The sequence below is a fragment of the Bos indicus x Bos taurus genome, chromosome 10 (assembly GCF_003369695.1).
Source record: "Bos indicus x Bos taurus breed Angus x Brahman F1 hybrid chromosome 10, Bos_hybrid_MaternalHap_v2.0, whole genome shotgun sequence".
Lineage (NCBI taxonomy): Eukaryota > Metazoa > Chordata > Mammalia > Artiodactyla > Bovidae > Bos > Bos indicus x Bos taurus.
In genome coordinates this window covers 76,454,515-76,476,019 of record NC_040085.1, presented here as the reverse complement: position 1 = coordinate 76,476,019, position 21,505 = coordinate 76,454,515, and the positions used below count along the sequence as shown (strand labels likewise).

Here is a 21,505-nt window from a genome sequence, read left to right as displayed (position 1 = left end):
CTCTGATAATGAGTGATGTTGAGCATCTTTTCATGTGTTTGTTAGCCATCTGTATGTCTTCTTTGGAGAAATGTCTATTTAGTTCTTTGGCCCATTTTTTGATTGGGTCATTTATTTTTCTGGAGTTGAGCTGTAGGAGTTGTTTGTATATTTTTGAGATTAGTTGTTTGTCAGTTGCTTCATTTGCTATTATTTTCTCCCATTCTGAAGGCTGTCTTTTCACCTTGCTAATAGTTTCCTTTGATGTGCAGAAGCTTTTAAGGTTAATTAGGTCCCATTTGTTTATTTTTGCTTTTATTTCCAATATTCTGGGAGGTGGGTCATAGAGGATCCTGCTGTGATGTATGTCAGAGAGTGTTTTGCCTACGTTCTTCTCTAGGAGTTTTATAGTTTCTGGTCTTACGTTTAGATCTTTAATCCATTTTGAGTTTATTTTTGTGTATGGTGTTAGAAAGTGCTCTAGTTTCATTCTTTTACAAGTGGTTGACCAGATTTCCCAGCACCACTTGTTAAAGAGATTGTCTTTAATCCATTGTATATTCTTGCCTCCTTTGTCAAAGGTGTCCATATGTGCGTGGATTTATCTCTGGGCTTTCTATTTTGTTCCATTGATCTATATTTCGGTCTTTGTGCCAGTACCATACTGTCTTGATAACTGTGGCTTTGTAGTAGAGCCTGAAGTCAGGTAGGTTGATTCCTCCAGTTCCATTCTTCTTTCTCAAGATCGCTTTGGCTATTCGAGGTTTTTTATATTTCCATACAAATTGTGAAATTATTTGTTCTAGCTCTGTGAAGAATACTGTTGGTAGCTTGATAGGGATTCCATTGAATCTATAAATTGCTTTGGGTAGTATACTCATTTTCACTATATTGATTCTTCCAATCCATGAACATGGTATATTTCTCCATCTATTAGTGTCCTCTTTGATTTCCTTCACCAGTGAAAAACCACTGATAATTTTAACCACGGAAAGGACGTAACTGAATTTGCCGTAAGAAAAAGAATCACTATGGCTGAATGAAGAATTACAGGGGCCTCTTGCTATTGAAACTCAACATGAGTTCCGAAGATAACATGGGGCTTCCCTGGTGGCTCAGATGGTAAAGAATCTGCCTGTCATGTGGGAGATCTAGGTTTGATCCCTGGGTCAGGAAGATCCCCTGGAGAAGGGAATGGCTACTCACTTCAGTACTTTGGCCTGGAGAATTCGATGGAAAGAGGAACCTGGCAGGCTATATTTCAGGGGGTTGCAAAGAGTTGGACATGACTGAATGACTAACATTTTCACTTTCAGAAAGTTAACGAGTACTGCATTCCCAAAATGATTTGAGTTGTTCTTAATGAGAGTTTGGGTGGAAAAGATTTATCCAAAATTTTATTTGAATCTATTTGGTACCAGAGAGTAAGGTTGGGAGAGTGAAATTTTGTATCAATTTTTGATTTGGAGCATTTCTGACCAATCTGATGGAATGAGCAGTAAGAAGGACTCCTTTCCAATTCACACACACAGAAATGCTGGATAAAATAGCCTCCCCACAAAATATTTGTTAAAAAAAAAGTTAAAAAAGCAAAGGTGAAATCTTCAGGTGCCAGCAATTTAAGAAGAAAGTGAAGTTACAGCAGTGGTATCTGCAGTGGTGAGGGGGTGCCAACTTTTGGATGAGACCAATTGCATTCAATTTGAACAGCAGTGGGTTAAGATCCTAGAAGAGACGGAATTAAGGTTCTGAGCTTCTGATGGAGAGTCAGGAACAAATCATAAGACAATACGACATTTTGAAAAAGAGAGAGAATGGATTACAAATAAATAGCAAACATTAACATTTACTACCCTCAGAGTTACACAAGTAAAATCTTAATTTCTGATGAATGCAGTAACTTTAGAAAAGCACTTGCTTATTAACAAAGATACTACATGAAAAAGGTGCAAACTTCCTGATTCAATACTATGGCAAAAATAAAGCTATAGGGTACAGGTCTGATTTGATCCTCTATTTAGACAAATGCTTTGACAAATGCTTTATTTCCTGTTTCAAGTTAAAAACACCTATGGTACTTCTTAGAATAGATCAAAACACTGCTTGAATGCTTTCTCTAAGAACTTTCCAGTCCAAATGTTCCCTAGGTTGGATACATGTGCACTAATAGGACTCCTTCAATTCCTATGAAATAAGTTTTCATTTCTGCCTACAAGACATTCACTTTATAGCAATTGATAACATCAAGCTCATATGTTTCTGAATGCACAATTTTCTGTGTAAAAATAGCTTCATTTGTCAGTATACAAATTTGTTGAGGGCTGGCGGGGGAAGAGGGAATCACTGCTTAATGGATGTGAGCTTTTATTTGGGGATGATGAAAATGCTTTGGAACTAGACAGAGGTGGTGGTTGTGCAATATCATGAATGCACTTAAATGCCACTGATTTGTTCACTTTAAAATTGATGTTATGTGAACTTCATCTCAATTAAAAAAAACTGTTGCAGACAATGGCATGGCAACCACATGAAAGTAACTCAGCTAATCTCTGCCTCTAATAAATGTATGCGCTAATCACAGAGAGACAAACAAGAGGGCAAGCACAGAACAGAAATTCACTATCACCAGGAAAACAAGTGTATTATACACTATAGATACTACCTTTACATACCAAGCATATTGCAAAAAATTGTTCTTCTCTGAATGTGAAATTTGGAAAAAAACTAGTAATTACTCTTTAATAGCTTCTCTCCTTCCACAATTCCAAAGGCTAAAGATCTTATAACTTTCTATTGGAGATGTAAACACATAAAACTTAGATGTCACAGGAGTACGTTATAGAAATTAAAGGTTAATACCTTACCTCTGAATTCAAGTCCTCGCAGCTGGAAAGTCACCAGCCCATTTCCAATCTCTATAAGGTGGACTAACGCATTGAGGTAGTCAGATGCGAGAATGAAACAGTCCCCAGTACTATAGTTTCCCCACCGTCCTAGGAGCAAGTCACCACATAGACTGTGTTGTAGGGATCGGGTTAAATGCTCATAAAAGATGGAATTCAGATTGTTGTCATCTGATCCTATAAGAAGGGATTAAAAAATGTTAAATTATTTTAAGTCCCCTTTATATCTACAAATAAGATTATTAAAAGTATTAGAACTAATTTCCAGTTAGGGTTATATCTATATTTAACAAGGAGGACAATATTTAGATATCCTTAGACTTTCTACAGAAAAATGAAACAAAGGACAATGGGAAAATTTCTCAGAGTTAGAAGTCACATAACCTCTCTAAATCTCTGGTTCCCATTCATAAAATGCAAGAATTGGATTAGATAAGATCTTAGATAAGATCTAAGGTCATTTCCGCCTCTTTAGCAGACCATGATCTTTTCTATCATTGCTCAATTAACTTTATAATTAAAACCATGTAAGAGAAATGATAAAGATAAAAGCAATTTAAAACCACAACAAGATAAAAAGTTTCATTTTGATAAACTAACTTTTATCAAACTATTTTGATAAAATGAAAGTTTCTCAGTCATGTCCAACTCTGCAACCCATGGAATTCTCTAGGCCAGAGTACTAGGCCTCAGAGTACTAGAGTGGGTAGCCTTTCCCTTCTCCAGGGGATCTTCCAAACCCAGGGATCGAACCCAGGTCTCCCGCATGGCAGGCGTATTCTTTATCAGCTGAGCCACAAGGGAAGCCCAAGAATACTGGAGTGGGTAGCCTATCCCTTCTCCAGGGGATCTTCCCAATCCAGGGATCGAACCCAGGTCTCCTGCAATGCAGGCGAATTCTTAGCCAACTGAGCTTTCAGGGAAGCCCAACAATGGTAAAAGAAGGGAGTTAAGTAATATGCTGCTGAGGCTGCTAAGTCGCTTCAGTTGTGTCCGACTCTGTGCGACCCCATAGATGGCCTCCCATCAGTGATATGAGATTTGGACAAACAAGACAGTCCAAAACAAAAAGCTGGTCACTTAAAAACAAAACAAAAAACAACTGTATATTGAGATGTCTAATATTAGTTTAACAGAAATAAACCATATATATAGTAACAGCAACAAGGAATCAGAAAAATTCATTAGTCATCCTTTAAGAAAAAAAATTATGATAAAACATCACCCAATAAATGACTGTCTTCAAAAGTAGTGCATCCAAAGCAATAATCTATAAATGGGTGCCCAAAGTATAGAACTAAAGAATGGCAATATATACTAAGCTAAATGCTTATTTTAAACTCAGCTTAACTAAATAACAAAATAAAAAGGAAAGCTTAGGCTCAAGCTTCAATAAAACAGTTATATCTGATGCTCTGTCTGCTCATTATGAAAGTGTGCATATTACTTCCAGACATTGGTCTCTGTGATATGCAGGAAGGCAACATTCCAAGCCCCTTCCAAGGACATATCGGAGTTGAGACAGCTGTTTCACCCACCAGAACATGATAAACAGTCATTAATACCAAATAAGTAGTCCTCCTTAATCCAATTTTATAATTATGAATCAATCTGATAACTATAATTTAGTTTCTCAAGCAGAGTACTTGAGTAATCTGTGAGTCAATGAAAACAAATATTCCAGTCTATGGGGAGCCATATTTCTTTTAGTAGATTAATACACTGATATTCCAGTTGATACATTAATCTTTTATGGCTGGGGCAATGAGACTCACTCTTTCTGTGCCAGAATATAGGTAATAGGTAGGCCCATAGGCCCAAAGTTTAGATAATGGTAATGATCTGTCTGTTCAGTCGCTCAGTCATGTAATGAGACCAGCAAAATCTCACCCAATGAAGTCTTACCTTGAGTGGCTATTTGGCTCCTATAGAGGACCTCTCTGTATACAATAAGCTAAATGAAATTACATTAACACTTATCTAAACATCTGGGGAGGCAGAGAAGCAAACATATTAATAAGTAAAGTTCAGACTGCATACTCTTCAATACCCCTCAGCAGTTTTACTTTCACCGTGCTCTACTTTTTTAACCTATGTAAGAAAAACCTTTGAATGGCAGTTTTTATGCTTATCAGCATTCTCAAAATGCATTTTATAAAAGATGAGTATATAAATTTTAGATACTCTAGTTCACATGTACTTTGCTGAAGTAAAACAAAGCAAAGGATATTTAGTTAATAAAAAAATGACCTCTGGATGCCACAGAGGATTCCCAGCAAGTTGACAGTGAAGTACAAATATAACAAATTCCTTAGACTTGCTTCTTTACTCAAAAATAGGGCTATTACCTGGATTTCTATCAAGCTGGGACGCTAATCTGGTATTTGAATGATCCACTCGTTTTGTGCTGAAAAGGGCAAAACAAAACATCTTTAGTATGCTTTTTTATATTAAAGAAGCCTAATAATTAAAAGTGAGAAAACTATACAATACAGATGCAATAAATATTACTTTATGAAAATGAGAAAAATCTGTTTAGTAACATATTGATAAAGTTCTCCAATAGAACAATTTTAGGGTCAGGATTTATTTTTTACTCTTCTACCTCTATCATATATAAACACATATTTTTTTCTTAGCTGATTTTTAACTGAACAGTGTATAGAAATACAGTGATGAGTTTAATGTAAAAAATTTTGATTAGGTTGAAAAAATGTATACTGTACAGTTCCTAAAAATACTCAGTGCATGAAACATTCCTTGTAAAGGAAATATTAATGTCCATGGGACAATGTTCATTAAAATAGTGGTTTCCAAAATGTGGTCTCCAGAACCTGGAGCATGAGACTCAAGATCTTTTCAGGGAGTTTTCCAAATCAAAACCATTTTCATAATAGTACTGAACTGGTATTTGCTTTGTTTTTTTCCCCACTGTGTTGACAACTGCGCTGATGGTGCAAAAACAATGGTGGATAAGACTACTGATGCTTTAACATGAATCAAGGCAGTGGCACCAAACTGTACTATTTTTCACTGCTACCTATGCACAAGAAAAAACAAATAAAAATTCAGTTTCCCTTAAAAATGTCCTTAATGAAGCAACAAAAATATTCATTTTATTAAACTGCAGTCCCTCAGTACAGGTCTTTTTAATATCGTGTGTGATACAATACACACACGATACACATAAAGCATTTCTGCTGCATTCTGAAATAGGATGACTATCTGAACAGAAAGCACTTGAGCAGCTACGTGACTTGCAGACTGCACTAGCTTTTTTCCCCATGGATCACCATTTTCACTTGAATAAACTACGACTATTCAGACTTGAGTATCTGACAGACATTTCTCAAGTGAAGAAAGAGAGTCTGACATTTCAAGGAAAATAACTGATAATTATACCTGTTGCCAATAATAAAAATTTAAGATTTCAAGTAAATATTAGAATTTTAGAAAACTTTCATTTACCACTATGTGCTTGATAACTTCCCAATACTTCAGTACTTTTGAGATTGGTGGTGATATAAATATATATATATATAATATTGTATAACGAAATAGGTCAAAATCTGGAATAAATACATTACTTACTGAACTAGTATTTTCCAAATGATAAATAAAGATGTTATAAGCATATGCATGGGTAAAAGACCCATTCACACTATAAGACATATCAGTGACTTTTGATGTAATACAGTTCCCAAAATTCACTGATATAGTTTTAGATTCCACATTTCCACTAATCATTAGGAAACTACCATTTGTCAAAGGATCAAAGAAGAATACCCACAATTATCTAAAAAAGGATATTAAAATACTTTCTTTTCAAACTATATGTCTGTATGGGGCCAGATTTACTCTATATACTTGAACCAGAACAACATATTGCAACAACAGATTGAATGCAGAAGCAAGTAAGAGCATCCAGCTGTCTTTTATTAAGCCAGACATTAAAGAGATTTACAAAACTAAGAAAACAATGACATTCTTCTGATTTTTTTGGTGTGGAATGGGAAATAGTTATTCTTCATTAGAAAAATGTCATTTATATTAACATGTAATGAGTTTATTGTTATCTTTATATTAATAAACATTTAAAATTCTGAGTTTTGATTTGTACTGGGCTTCCCTGATGGCTCAGTGGGTAAGGACTTAGCCTGCAATGCAGGAAACACAGAAGACATGGGTTCAATCCCTGGGTCAAGAAGATCCTCAGGAGAAGGAAATGGCAATCCACTGCAGTATTCTTGCTTGAAAAATCACATGGATGGAGGAGACTGGCTGGCTACAGTCTAAAGGGCTGCAAAGAGTCAGACATGACTGACTAAGCACAGCACACGCAGCACGTTGTACAGTATCTGTGCGTGTATGTTTGTGCTAAGTTGCTTCAATCATGTCGGACTCTTTGCGACTCCATGGACAGTATGTAGCCTGCCAGGCTCCTCTGTCCATGGCAAGAATACTGGAGTGGACTGCCATGCCCTCCTCCAGGGGATCTTCCTGACCCAGGGATCGAATCCACATCTCGTCTCCTGCACGGGCAGGCAGCTTCTTTACCACTGAGCCACCACTGAGGGGTGTAGTAGATAAAATATCTGCAACAAGAACTCTTTGGAGACTTCAATAATCTTAAGATTTTATGTGAAGGGGTTCTGAGATCAAAAAAGTTTAATAACTGCTGCCACGGAAGTTATTCTGAACTAAAGTTAAGTTGGCCCAAAAGAAAACAAAGACATAAATAAACACTGAAATTCACCAAAAAGGGAAACATTATGTGTGGTTTTAGGTAAAAGACCAGAGAAGAAGTTTCACACCTATAAGCTAGCTCATTGTTCAAAAGTCAAGATTACCATTTTCACCTATTATATGTCCCAATGTGTGACAGTGTGGAGAGAAATGCAGTCATGGAGCTGGCCAGCTAAGTTATACATTTGTACAAACTCTTTCTGAATCAATACATTAATATATATCATAAGTCTTTATAAAGTTTAAGCTCCATGATTCAGTATTTCTCCTTTAGATATTTTCATATATTAAAAAAGAAAAAAATTTGCAAAGATTATATACGAAGATAGTTTCTAGGCATCATATTAAACATCTCATCTAAGGAACTAAGCTTCAATGCAGAAAACACTTTATGTACAAAGATGGTCATTTAAAAGTCTGTCCTCATGAAAAACTACAAATAATCTAGAAAACGTTTAGCTCTAAAAACACCTTTCTTAGAAAACTACGAGATAACTAATTATGACTGCTATAATGAAGTAACATTGTGTAGCATAAAGTTTCAGAGTAAGAATAATGTGAAACAATTCTAAGAAATAACATTAAAAGCAAACAGAAAATGAATATATGTAACTAGAACTATGTTTTAAAATCTTAGGAGAAAAAAAAAAGAAAATTGACTGATTCTTCCAATTTTATACAATTTTGGAACTTTAAGAGTATTCATAAAATTTCAAATATTTCAATACAAAAACTGATTAACCAAGAAAAATTTACAATAATGTTGTCAATAGCTTTTCCTAGAAAAAAAAAAAAGATAAAAATTGGCTTTCAAAGATTTGTCTTTACTCACTTATAGTCTCTCTCCCAGAATTTCACAGGCCGAACATATGATGTGATGAATATTGCACTTCCCAAAAAGGGGTTCAGTGGAGTAGAAAAGAAGGCTGACACGGCAGCCTGAACAAACAACATGGCTGAATCTATGGGGAAACTGGTTAAGGATCTTAACATTTATCTGGTTATTACACACACACATGCACACATTCACCTCTCTCATAAACATACCACAGTTACAGCAGTTAGAAAGATGAGGTTCATCAGAGGAATACAGAAGAAAGTGTCCCTTCATACAGTGGGCAGTATGAGGGGTAGAAGTAAAAAGACATAGCCAGGAATGTACAGCCCAGCATGATGCTGTGAAAGGAGCCAAATAAATATTTGCTAACTTGTGTTTGGTAAAATTCCACGTACCACTTGGGTAGATATACCCAAACCATGCTTGGTTTTAAACTTCTAGATGATAAAAACTAAAATTTAAAGATACAGAAAGTGTGCATATCAACACATACATGGTCATTAACTTTTATGCTTACTTAGAATGTACATTTAAGATGAGAACAGAAAATTTTGAACATAAAAGTTTAATTATAATCCTATCATTATGGAAAATGTTTTGAACCCTCATTCATTTATATGTATCTTTAAACATATTTTATATGTATTGAAAATTCGTAGATTTTAATACTCACATATATTAAACATAAAATTTTTAATCAGCATCACTTAATTATTAAACTTTAATACTGTCCTCATGCTCAGATAATCTGTGGACCACAAACATTAATACAAAGTAAACAATCAAAATCGGTACAGGTGTGGGTTCAAAGGATTATGAGTTTCTGATAATTTATCATACAGTAACCTATATTCTGGGCTTCCCAGGTGGCTCTAGTGGTAAAGAACCTGCCTGTTAATGCAGGAGACGTAAGAGACATGGATTTGATCCCTGGGTAGGGAAGATCCCCTGGAGGAGGGCATGGCAACCCACTCCAATGTTCTTGCCTAGAGAATCCCTTGGACGGAGGAGCATGGTGGGCTACAGTCCATAGAGTCACAATGAGTCAGACATGACTGAAGTGACTTAGCACGCATGCATGTACCCTATATTCTATGCCTGGGAAAAGTTATGCCTACAAACCAACATTCTCATCAAGGATATGACTGCCCTTTCTTATAAAATTTTTATTAGAAGGATACGGGGCACTGCAAAAGGCTGAGCGAAAGCATGGAAAGCAGAACCCCAAGTAATCTGCCATGGGGCAATATAAGTATACACAAACTGCAACTTATAAAGGAGTTCCCAAAGCTGTAGGAGGAAAAAAAAACAGCAAAAAGCTTTTTATCAGACTTTTAAAATAGAAAATGAAAAACTTCTAAAATGATTTTGAAATGAAATGACCCTGCCAAAACACCACACATGTTTTTAAGTAAAGATGGTTAACTGACTTATGGATTATTATTATTTTTTATTCTATGCTCTCTACTGGTTATATTACAACTACAAACAAAAAAAAAAAGGTAGGAAATATAGATGTCTGTAAAACTTACGCAATAAATACGTATTTTTATTCTAATACATTTCCCTCAAATTTTGGTGCTTTGGGAACTGAGCATGTTTTAAAGGCAATGTCAAAAGGAATTTGAAAGCAGCCAGGAAGGGGATAAGATGTAATACAGTTGTCACTGCCTATTTGCCTAAGAATTTTATTAGTGTGTATCAGGCATCTGTTCATAATCAGAACTATTACTGCCAATGGAAACATAATGTACATTTCCATCTTATTTAAATTAGGATCTGTTTTGCTGTTGAATATGTCTTCAACACTGAAACACAATTATTGCCTTTGCCTAAGGTTGCCTCTGCATGCTAGGCAACACAAGAGCCCATTCTTAGAACAGATTACAGAATCTCAAAAGCAAGAGGTTCTGACTTACTCAATGCCATGATTCAGGCACCAAACACCTCAAATTTAAATTATTTAGCTGATTTACAAATGAACTTGTTTAATTTCTAAGTTAAAAAAGAAATCACAACCTCAACCAATCAGAAAATGCAGATGAACCCCTGCATTCTCTGCCATGACTCAAAATTGTGCTGACAATCCTCTGCACTAATGCGATCAGGATGACGGGAAGACTTATCAGAAACCATTACAACTGCTTAAAAACAGTGACTCAGAACACTCCTCCATCTCTAAATACAGACTGTACTCAAATCTGACTGTAATATTAAAGAAAAAGGACATGGAAAGTGGCTGGTGAAACCATTTTCATATTCAGAGTAATTGTTTCCTTGAAATATTATTAAATTGATGGTATATCTTACAATGGTATCTTAAAATAAATATTCAATACTACTTAGTATGACTATTAAGTTCTATGAAGTAGCCATATAAAATGCAAACTCCTTACCCTTTCTCTGTTTTGTTAACCAACGTAGCCTAAGCATCTAGAATAGTTCTGGAACATGCTCTGCTCTCAAAAATAATCTGCCTCACAAATGAAAGTATTAAGAAAATGCAAACTAATGTGAGTTAAGTGTAGTGACTATTTCAGGGATTGTTTAGTTTATACTTTACTGCAACTTTCACTTTTTTCCAACCAGTATAAGAAGATTCAATACAATTTCCAATCTAAATATTAAGTTTGTGAGGAATCACATGCTTTTTTAATTCAAACTAACTTTCTGGCTTCCTCCTTTGGTTAAACATGCTCACTAAAAGAGGAAATAAGTGATACAAATGTAAATGAATTAGTAATTGAGCAAATATGATACTGCAATATTTTAGAAGCTATTTAGCATGATCTATAGTACAGTATCTAGAAACTGACTACTACTGAAACCTTGCTCAATTAATGGTTTTCATTTGCACTGTCCCCATGCTAGGCCAGATCTCTATCAAATCTAAATTACTGTCACAATCTCTTAAGCTGTTCTCCATACCTTTAGGTTCTCTCTTCCCCAATTCATCCCAAATGTGGCTGACCAGGCTAACTTTTCTAAAACTGGGCTTTCATTGTGTTTTGTAGCTGCTCATACGCTTCAGCTCTCTGTTACCTATCAAATGGGATAATATATGTCAAAGTCCTTTGTATGTGGTCAGTGTTAAAACAAAATCTAAACTCTATTTAATTTCAAATAATCTGCACAACTGAAGTCATTCAGAAAGGCAGTACGGTTTAGCAAAAAGATTCTTGGAGGCAGAAGATGCAGGTTTTACCATCTCATCTGTAGGACTAAAAGCACCTATCTGATGGGTGGAAAACAAATCTTAGAAGCATTCTGTAAACTTCAGAGTATTCTGCAAATAAACTAGTGTCTGATCGTTCCCACATGGGTTCGTTGCTCTCAGTCTCTACCATTTTCACTCAGCATCAGGTTATTTCCTCTGCCCACAGCTCAGTTCAATTGTTACCACGTCTATTTCTAAACTCCAAAATCACACCCCCTTTTGGAAGATCCCATGTATTCAAAAATATATACTTATTAGAGTTCCTTTAATTTTCCCATATATTTAATTTCACCTTCCTACCTATAGCAAGAAATGTATCTTCTATGGGTCACAGTTGACTGGTATTGTTTAGGGATTCTAATTCTAAATAACTGGTTGACCAAAGAAAGATATTACTTAAAAGATAATGAAACAAATGAAATGCAAGCATAATCCTCACTAAATGGCATACCACTTAGGGAGACACTTTTTACAGACAAGAATGTTTTCTTCAGATATTACCTTGTTGAAGAGTATAGACATGAAGAAGAGATCCAAGAGCATGGTCTCTGAAAAAGCTTCATAGTCGATTTTGAAAAAGAGCACAGTAAAGATGACTGTGACATACTGATAGGTAGGACTGCTAAAAGAGGACCGCAGCAACTTCAGACCAGCAATGGTGATCATTAAAGCACCTAATCTACAGTACAGAGAAAGAACGTTAATCAACTAATAACTGAAAACTCTAGATAATTATGAACTTCAGAAAAATTACCATTTCATTTACTAAGCTCAGAATATTATATCAAATTTAAACTTCAAACATTCCTTTTTAATAATATGTCATGATTCTGATCCTTTATATAAATAAGCATGCTTAAAAAATAAGTAACAAAAAACCCCCCCACACACACAAATAAGTGACAATATTGCAATTTTGACATTTGGTTCTCCAGGTTCTCAGTATTCCTACTGCTTTAACATTAATAGCATTTAGCACATAAAAACATATTAATAATGAAATATATATACTACTATGTATAAAATAGGTAATTAATGAGGGTGTAGTATGCAGCACAAGGAACTCTACTCAAAGCTCTGTTGTGACCTAAATAGGAAGGAAATCTAAAAGAGAGTCAATATATGTATATGTATGACTGATTCATTTTGCTGTACAGCAAGAAACTAACACAACATTATAAAGCAACTATAGCCCAACAAAAATGAACATGAAACAATGCTGGAAAAAAATCATATTAATGCTTACCCAACAACATGTACCTAGTAGGCCTATAGGATGACTGTACAGGCAAGTGACCACCTAAATGGTCTGACTCACATAGTATACAAAAATAATCATCTCCAAAACTTACCATCTAACAGTAAAATGAACCTTATTTAATAAATGTCATCTCATAAAATATAGGTTGACAATAAGATGCCTGGAGTAGTAATATGTCTAGAGCAGAAACAGATGTTCAGAAAAGGGAACTCAAAGACTGAATTTCACCTCAATTTTTCACACAGTACTTTGCACCAAAGAGACAATGATTATTCAATATTTGATCAATAACCTAAGAGAAGAGAGTGCTATGACAGTTCTCACCAGTCAAACTTAGATAAGAGGAATATCATACTTACTCTGTATCCAGTTTTTTTGGACTTGCAATTGTCTCTGCACTGCTACTAAGTTCATTGAGAACAATCAAAGGATAGATGATATTCTTCTCCACAAAAAGAAGCCACACATGAAGTTTTTCAAACCACATCACAGTAGCTGCATCTAACAAGGCAAAAGAAGACCATGTATACATGCATTTTAATGCATAAAACAGTCTGTCAATGTCATAAGAAAGGAAAATCTTCCTACTCAAATTCAGCTCTACTATTAACAATGCAAAAAATCCAATACATCAGTCATTTGTCAATTTTATGAATTCTGAGCCACATTTCAATTTTCCAACTCAGATGTTAAATTTAGATGAGCTGAATTTCATTTTAAGCTTTACTTCTTGAAACCTCAGTTTTTAACCATAACTTTCTCTTATTTACACTTATAACATTTGGAGAAAAGGTTATTGAAGATAACTGTTCCTTTCACCCAAAAGAAATAAATGATCCATTAAACTGTTTTAAAAATCCTTACACTCACACATACACCTTTAATATATAAATCAGAAGAGCTTTGAAAGTATGGTATGTTTTGGATTCACACACTTCATTAAGTGTCATTTTCATTACCAGCAACATTTTCCCAATACTTGAACATTTAACGTCACTGGGGAAAGTGTCCAGGATAAACTGAAAGATTTAAAATAAGGTTCTCCAACTATCTGAAAATAATGTCAACTGCCTTTAAGAAGTTTTCTAATGGGTATTTTTCTTTATAGCTGTTAAAATCAACTTTGCTAATGCCTAACACTCTTAATAAGTGAAAAATGTTTTTTCAAAATTGAAAAAAATTTGGACTAAATGTTAAGATGAAAACAAACTATAAGATCAATGGTTAACTTTAATGAAAACTGTTCTTTAAAACAAACCAGATGTACTTGCTAACATTTACATATGAAAGCAATCAATAATTAACCATAAAAAATATTTACATCATTATGAGTTATTTTCCTTACAGTAAGAACAGACCAGTACAGATTCTTTTAGTCTTGTGTCATTTTATTGCAATCTACACATTATTGTTTGGTTAATTATCTCTCCAGGATCAAAACAATGTTCAAGATCACAGTACCATGACGACTTAAGCAATTCTGCTAAAAAGCTCGGGAAATTTGCTTTGAGATTGCAAAGTCAAGTTTGGTATGGAAATCTTTCAAACACTTTCGAGTTTTTTACAGAAGTTATCTCCGAACAATTGAGAAATTCACTCTCCATATTAATTCATTAAACACTGGCTTGTTTAATCAATGGCATATAACAATGATGACACAGATATTAACTTTTATTATTTCTCTAAAAGGAGGAAGTATAGTACATTAGAGGCCATTATAGGTTATGGAGCCAATGAACCAGACTGATAACTTATAATGGAAAGTAAAGGTTTATAGCAACAAGTAAAACACTTGTGGAATGGACTGGCCTTCTACTTCTTTTTAGTCATTTTATATTCTATCCTAAATTATCTGAATGAGAAAAAGCAATTACAAGTGCTTTCCACCTCTTTTCTCTTGATCAACTTTTAAAACTCTCTCTGGTAGGACACAGTGTCATTGGTGGAAACAGAAACCTATTCCTTTTATGATCTGAGTTAAAAATATGTCAGATGGAAGTCTTACAGGGGATTGAGTTGCCTGCAAATGGCAAGGAAGAACTGAGGGTAAAGGTGGGGCTGGAAAGAGAAGTCATAGACATACCCAAAGGATTCATCAATGAGAGGTCTGTGATGGACAATTTAGAGGAGGAAAGAGCAAGGTCTTATCCTGTGGAAAGTTAGCACTGACAATTAGACTTCAAATGAAATGAAAGCATCCTGCAAAAGGTCTGACAAAGAGCTGAGAAACACAAACCAAAGTGTTACCTGATGAAACTTATTTAACTGTCTGCCTGTCCACTAAGTAAAAGAAAAAATCCACAGTATTGAAAGGAAAAGTGTTAATGAACCACTTACTTCGAACTTCATACTGATTATACTCCACCGTCTTGAGCAGAGGGTGAGAGAAGCAGTGCCACGGCAGCTGCTTCCTAACTTGAGGCAGCACGTAATGGGTTACAAAACCCACGAAGCCGACCAGGGCGTACAACACATATTTGAGCGCAGGCTAAGGCAAGGATAAAGTTGAAAAAATTACAAGTGATTTTGAAAATGACTCAAAGAAGAACTTCTAATTTGTCAGTTCAATTTTAGTCACTTACAGCATCTGAGAACTAAACATTTGTCTACAGTTAACATTTCCATATTATGTAATTTTCTGATTAAAACAGCTATAAAAGTTAGTGGCTGGTCATGTAATACAGATATTTTAAAATGTGTTAACTACTTTGGTGTCTCACACTGCCAATGTAACTAGAGTATGGCCTGAGGTGTACCACTTCCTACTCTAGTAATGTTCTACGTGACTAGCAGAGCAATGTATTCAATTTTTACTAACAGAGATAAAAGACATTAGCTAAATATAATTGTAAATTTGAAGAGCAGGCCCAAACTTAAAATAGTATTCTTTTGTTGTGTCTTTATGTAGTTTGGAAGAGAGTTCTTGTGTATGACTAAATTTACAAAAAAAACAAAGTACCATCACTTCAAATATTCAAACTGATTATTTAGAAACTAAAGAGGCCTGCATCTGACCCCTGAAGACTCACAGGATCTCACTCAGTTTGCAAGGTACTCAGGAGTTAATGGATCAAATTGGAAAAGAAGAAAACAAGCAAAAATGTTAAAATTAAATAATACAACCTTTGTTTACAGGCAAATGGAATAAAAGAGACTTACTTTATTCCACATGAAATACAATAAAATGCATGAACCAATGTTTTGCAATGTATTAGACATAAGGAAATAAACAGTGAACCCTGAGAGAAAGAGAGCAGATGAGGTCAGTGTCAGGCCTGCTCCAGCTTACTGCCCTTAGAGAATTTTCAGACTGTACTGCAGGGAGGGGAACCCATGTAAGCCTGCAACCTCCTGAGTGGAGGAAATGGAACTTAGAGGCTGGGCATAGCAAGGCAACTAGAGCTCATCAGAGTAAACAGTTTTCTAAACAGAAAACTGCATGGATGGAGAAATGCATGGAGGAAGATCTGCAAAGGGTCTAGCTCGAGTATTCAGGGGAATGAGCCACACATGTGTGGGAATAGACCATGTGTGGCCAGAGAAAGAACCATGCCAAACTCACACAGCAGGCACTACTGTGCCTGTTCTCCCAAGCCAGACTGGAAAAATGCAACACTCCCAGAGCACTAGGCAGAGTATTCCAAAGGGTGTTGCCTTCAAAGGTAGGCAGAATATTAGCCCTAGACTGACTAGCCCTGTCCCAATTCAGCAATCTTAAAAGTTAGATTTGAGAGGATCAAACTGTTTACAAGGAACTTAGGGCCAAAAACAAAGTTCAAGAATATTTCTAGAAATAAAAAAATATCCAGTACCCACAAGGCAAAACATAATGCTTGACATCCAATCAAAAACAACCATGCACGCAAGGAATCAGGAAACTATGATTCATGGGGGAAAAAAAATCAGTTAATCAAAACCAACCCATAAGTAACACAGAAGTTAGGATTATGAGACATGGACATTAAGAGAGATAGAAGGGAATTACATTAAGTTCAAAAAAGTAAACAGAGGCATGAGAGATATAAAAAAGACCTGAAACCAACTTTGAAAGATGAAACTTGTTAATTCTGAGATTAAAAAATACACTGGATGGCATTAACTGTAGATTAAACATTACAGAAGAAAAGATTAGTGAACTTAATAACAAAGCAATAGAAACTATTCACAATTAAACATGCAGAGGGAAAAACAGAATTAAAAAAAAAAGTGAACTGTAGGACCAATTCAAGAGGCCAAAGATTATGTAACTGGAGTCCACGAGTGGGAGTGGGTGGAGGGACAGCAGAAGAAAAAGGGAAAAAACATTTAAAGTAATAATGACCAAAATTGTCTAAAGCTGGTGAAAACTAGACCACAGATGCAACGTACCCTAAGCACAAAAACATGAAGAAAACTATGCGCAGGGGCACAACAGGCAAACTGCCGACATGTAGAAACGCGGGTCTGCACGAGAGAATGAAGAGCACCGAGGAGGGCAGCCACAGGCCTGCAGGACCACCATCTGGGGAGCACCACCCACACCCGGGCCCGATTTACAGGACGAGGTTCTGGACTTCCAGCTGTAACAGAACGAGACTCTGGGGAGTTTACAAGGATGTCAGTCACGGAGGAAAGCAGGCAGACTGTAGAAGTCAGTCCAGAACAGTTCCCATGATCCTCCCTTCCTGATGTTTATGCCTGCCTGTATTCCTCTCCCGCACTATAGCAGGTTGCCCAGGGTGAGCTATGGATAAGGAAGACGTGGTGGTACGCCACATCCACAACAGTTATAAAAGATCGGGACACCGGTCTTGGGCCTTCTCTCTCTAGGATCACCAGCCTTGGGGCAAAGAAGCTAGTGAGGACACTTCGGCAGCCCATGGTGAGGACCACACGGAGAGGAACTAAGCTATCTAGCCAACAGTCAGCAAGGAAGTGAGGCCTACTCACAGCCTCAGATGACTACAGTTGCATATGACTAGGGTAACACACTGAGCTGGGATCATCTAAGCAACTCTCAGAGTCATGACCCATGAGAAACCATGAGAAAAATAAGTTATTTGTTGTTAAAACCAAACAAAGTCATATATTTTAGCATTATGATCAAGTCAGAAGTGAATCCAAACAGTTATCTTCCCCCAGTGAAAAGAACAAAATGATTCCTTACCTGCAATACTGTGAACACTGTGCTTACATGAATAGCAAAATACAGCACACCGATTACAATGCACACTACTAGGTCAGACTGTAGACGCTCGCTCTGTGGAACAAAATAATTTATCAAGCATCACACAAAAATTTAAACAACATCTTTCCTCCCAAGTGGCCAAGTTTAAGAAATAAATTTTCACTGATCCTATTCTGTAGCACTTCCAGGTATTTCTTACACATAATAATTAACTACCATAAGTTTTATTTACCTCCTATCCTGGTTCGATGCTGTACCAAGGATTGTTTAAGGAAATTAAACAAGCTTAACTATTTCCACACACAGTAAATATATCATAACAAAATCTTTTAGAATGAAGGTTTTCCCTCATTCGTCTGTAAGTTTTACATGGGAAAAAGAAATGAGATCCTTAAGTTTTTCTATAGGGTATATCATTTTGGATAAGTTATATTTTCACTGGCTTTCTGAAATGTTGAAATTGCATGTACATGTCCTATTTTACTTAATAAATTTTGATTCTTTTGGGAGTTACAGTAAAAACCAAAAACTTCTTTATGTCTATGGTCATCATCACCACAGATTTATGCTTTTAAGCTAGATTCAGAAATACCCTACTATAGTTAATAAGAAATGTCCTTTGCTAACATGAAAACTAAAGTTAGGAGAAATTGCTTAAATTATATCTTGAGGCAATTTTATAGTTTTCTAAAGTTTTCTATTTTTTAGACTATGTGAACAGCTCAAGTTCAGTGAATGTCAGTTAAGTTCAGTAGCTCAGTCGTGCCCAACTCTTTGCAACCCCACGAATTGCAGCACACCAGGCCTCCCTGTCCATCACCAACTCCCAAAGTCTACCCAAACCCATATCCATCAAGTCGGTGATGCCATCCAGCCATCTCATCCTCTGTCGTCCCCTTCTCCTCCTGCCCCCAATCCTTCCCAGCATTAGGGTCTTTTCCAATGAGTCAACTCTTTGCATCAGGTGGCCAAACTATTGGGAGTTTCAGCTTCAGCATCAGTCCTTCTAATGAACACCCAGGAGTGATCTCCCTTAGGATGGACTGGTTGGATTTCGTTGCAGTCCAAGGGACTCTCAAGAGTCTTCTCCAACACCACAGTTCAAAAGCATCAATTCTTCGGCCCTCAGCCTTCTTCACAGTCCAACTCTCACATCCATACATGACCACTGGAAAAACTATAGCCTTGACTAGACGGACCTTTGTTGGCAAAGTAATGTCTCTGCTTTTGAATATGCTGTCTAGGTTGATCATAACTTTTCTCCCAAGAAGTAAGCGTCTTTTAATTTCATGGCTGCAGTCACCATCTGCAGTGATTTTGGAGCCCAAAAAATAAAGTCTGACACTGCTTCCCCATCTATTTCCCATGAAGTGATGAGACCAGATGCCATGATCTTTGTTTTCTGAATGTTGAGCTTGAAGCCAACTTTTTCACTCTCCTCTTTCACTTTCATCAAGAGGTTTTTTAGTTCCTCTTCACTTTCTGCCATAAGGGTGGTGTCATCTGCATATCTGAGGTTATTGATATTTCTCCCGGCAATCTTGATTCCAGCTTGTGCTTCTTCCAGCCCAGCATTTCTCATGATGTACTCTGCATATAAGTTAAAAAAGCAGGGTGACAATATACAGCCTTGACGTATTCCTTTCCTATTTGGAACCAGTCTGTTGTTCCATGTCCAGTTCTAACTGTTGCTTCCTGACCTGCATATAGATTTCCCAAGAGGGAGGTCAGGTGGTCTGGTATTCCCATCTCTTTCAGAATTTTCCACAGTTTATTGTGATCCACACAGTCAAAGGCTTTGGCATAGTCAATAAAGCAGAAATAGATGTTTTTCTGGAACTCTCTTGTTTTTTTGATGATCCAGTGGATGTTGGCAATTTGATCTCCGGTTCCTCTGCCTTTTCTAAAACGAGCTTGAACATCTGGAAGTTCACGGTTCAGGTATTGCTGAAGCCTGGCTTGGAGAATTTTGAGCATTACTTTACTAGAGTGTGAGATGAGTACAACTGTGCAGTAGTTTGAGCGTTCTTTGGCATTGCCTTTCTTTGGGATTCGAATGAAAATTGACCTTTTTCAGTTCTGTGGCCACTGCCAAGTTTTCCAAATTTGCTGGCATATTGAGTGCAACACTTTCACAGCATCATCTTTCAGGATTTGAAATAGCTCAACTGGAATCTATCACCTCCACTAGCTTTGTTTGTAGTGATGCTTCCTAAGGTCCACTTGACTTCATATTCCAGGATGTCTGGCTCTAGGTGAGTGATCACACCATCGTGATTATCTGGGTCGTGAAGATCTTTTTTGTATAGTTCTTCTCTGTATTCCTTCACCTTAAGTAAAATGAATATTTAGCATACTGTTCTACATCAAAACAAACTTTGAGGAATGCGCCTTTCTTACATGTGAAAATCTGAAATAAAAACCACCCATGTACAATAACAATATACATGTATTTTTCCCAGTTACTAAAATTGTGTTGCCCCCTAAAATGTTCATTATACAACATGATGAACTGTATAAAATTTATTTATTTGGGGTGATCTTAAAAAGTTAAAACTTACAACAGAATTTCTAAGTTTTTCAGGCAGTGGATCTTTTACTTCAGACAAAGGGTCTTCTGGATTTTTCTCTTCTGTTTTTGGAAAAATCTTGGATTGCACCAAAGAGCTTTATGTTAAGAGAGAGAGAGAGAGAAAATCATAATCTATAAACTAGTACTTCAAACGACAAATAAACTTTATGATATAATAGAAAACGAAGTGATCCAACTGTATCTACTCATCGTGTGTATGCATGCTTAGTCACTCAGTCATCATGTCTGACTCTGAGACCCCAGGGACTACCCCCGCCAGACTCCTCTGTCGACAGGGATTCTCCAGGCAAGAATACTGAAGTGGGTTGCCATGCCCTTCTCCAGGGGATCTTCCCAACCCAGGGACTGAACCCATGTCTCCCGCATTGCAGGTGGATTCTTTACTGTCTGAGCCACCAGGAAAGCCCATATTTACTAATTAACAAATGACAAAGTTTAAGATGCCATAAATAAGCATACAATAAGAATATTTTAATGAAAATACAGTGTTACATCTTGGAGGACAAAAAACTAACAAATACTCTAGGCCTTGGTGATTACAATGACCCAAAGTTAATATATTTTGAAACCAAATATAGATAAGTCAACAGTGTTTTGACAATGCAGTGGAAAAACAGATCTTGGGAGTTAAATTAGAAAGAAATGCCAATTTACTTAAATTTCTCTAATTCAATAACAAGTGATCACTTACAAAAGCACAGATGGATCACTGCTTTGTCGGCTGAGATGATAGGATACTGCCACTAATAAGCCACAAAAAATGGAGAAAAGCACTGGAATATGCTGGCCATCCCAAGAATC

General features: G+C 36.2%; 1 protein-coding gene across 6 annotated transcripts in view; it reads right to left on the bottom strand.

Annotated features, from left to right (window-relative positions):
• The window catches only part of PCNX1 (pecanex 1), a 184,376-nt gene that overhangs the window by 40,950 nt on the left and 121,921 nt on the right, over nt 1-21,505 (bottom strand). For all 6 annotated transcript variants that reach the window (XM_027552305.1, XM_027552307.1, XM_027552306.1 and 3 more), the window contains 10 exons: nt 21,396-21,505; nt 20,673-20,778; nt 18,091-18,183; nt 15,282-15,432; nt 13,304-13,445; nt 12,185-12,362; nt 9,648-9,756; nt 8,461-8,590; nt 5,231-5,289; nt 2,844-3,059 (listed from right to left, as the gene is read on the bottom strand). In XM_027552305.1, coding sequence (XP_027408106.1) covers nt 2,844-3,059; nt 5,231-5,289; nt 8,461-8,590; nt 9,648-9,756; nt 12,185-12,362; nt 13,304-13,445; nt 15,282-15,432; nt 18,091-18,183; nt 20,673-20,778; nt 21,396-21,505 — 1,294 coding nt within the window. The remainder of the gene's footprint in view (nt 1-2,843; nt 3,060-5,230; nt 5,290-8,460; nt 8,591-9,647; nt 9,757-12,184; nt 12,363-13,303; nt 13,446-15,281; nt 15,433-18,090; nt 18,184-20,672; nt 20,779-21,395) is intronic.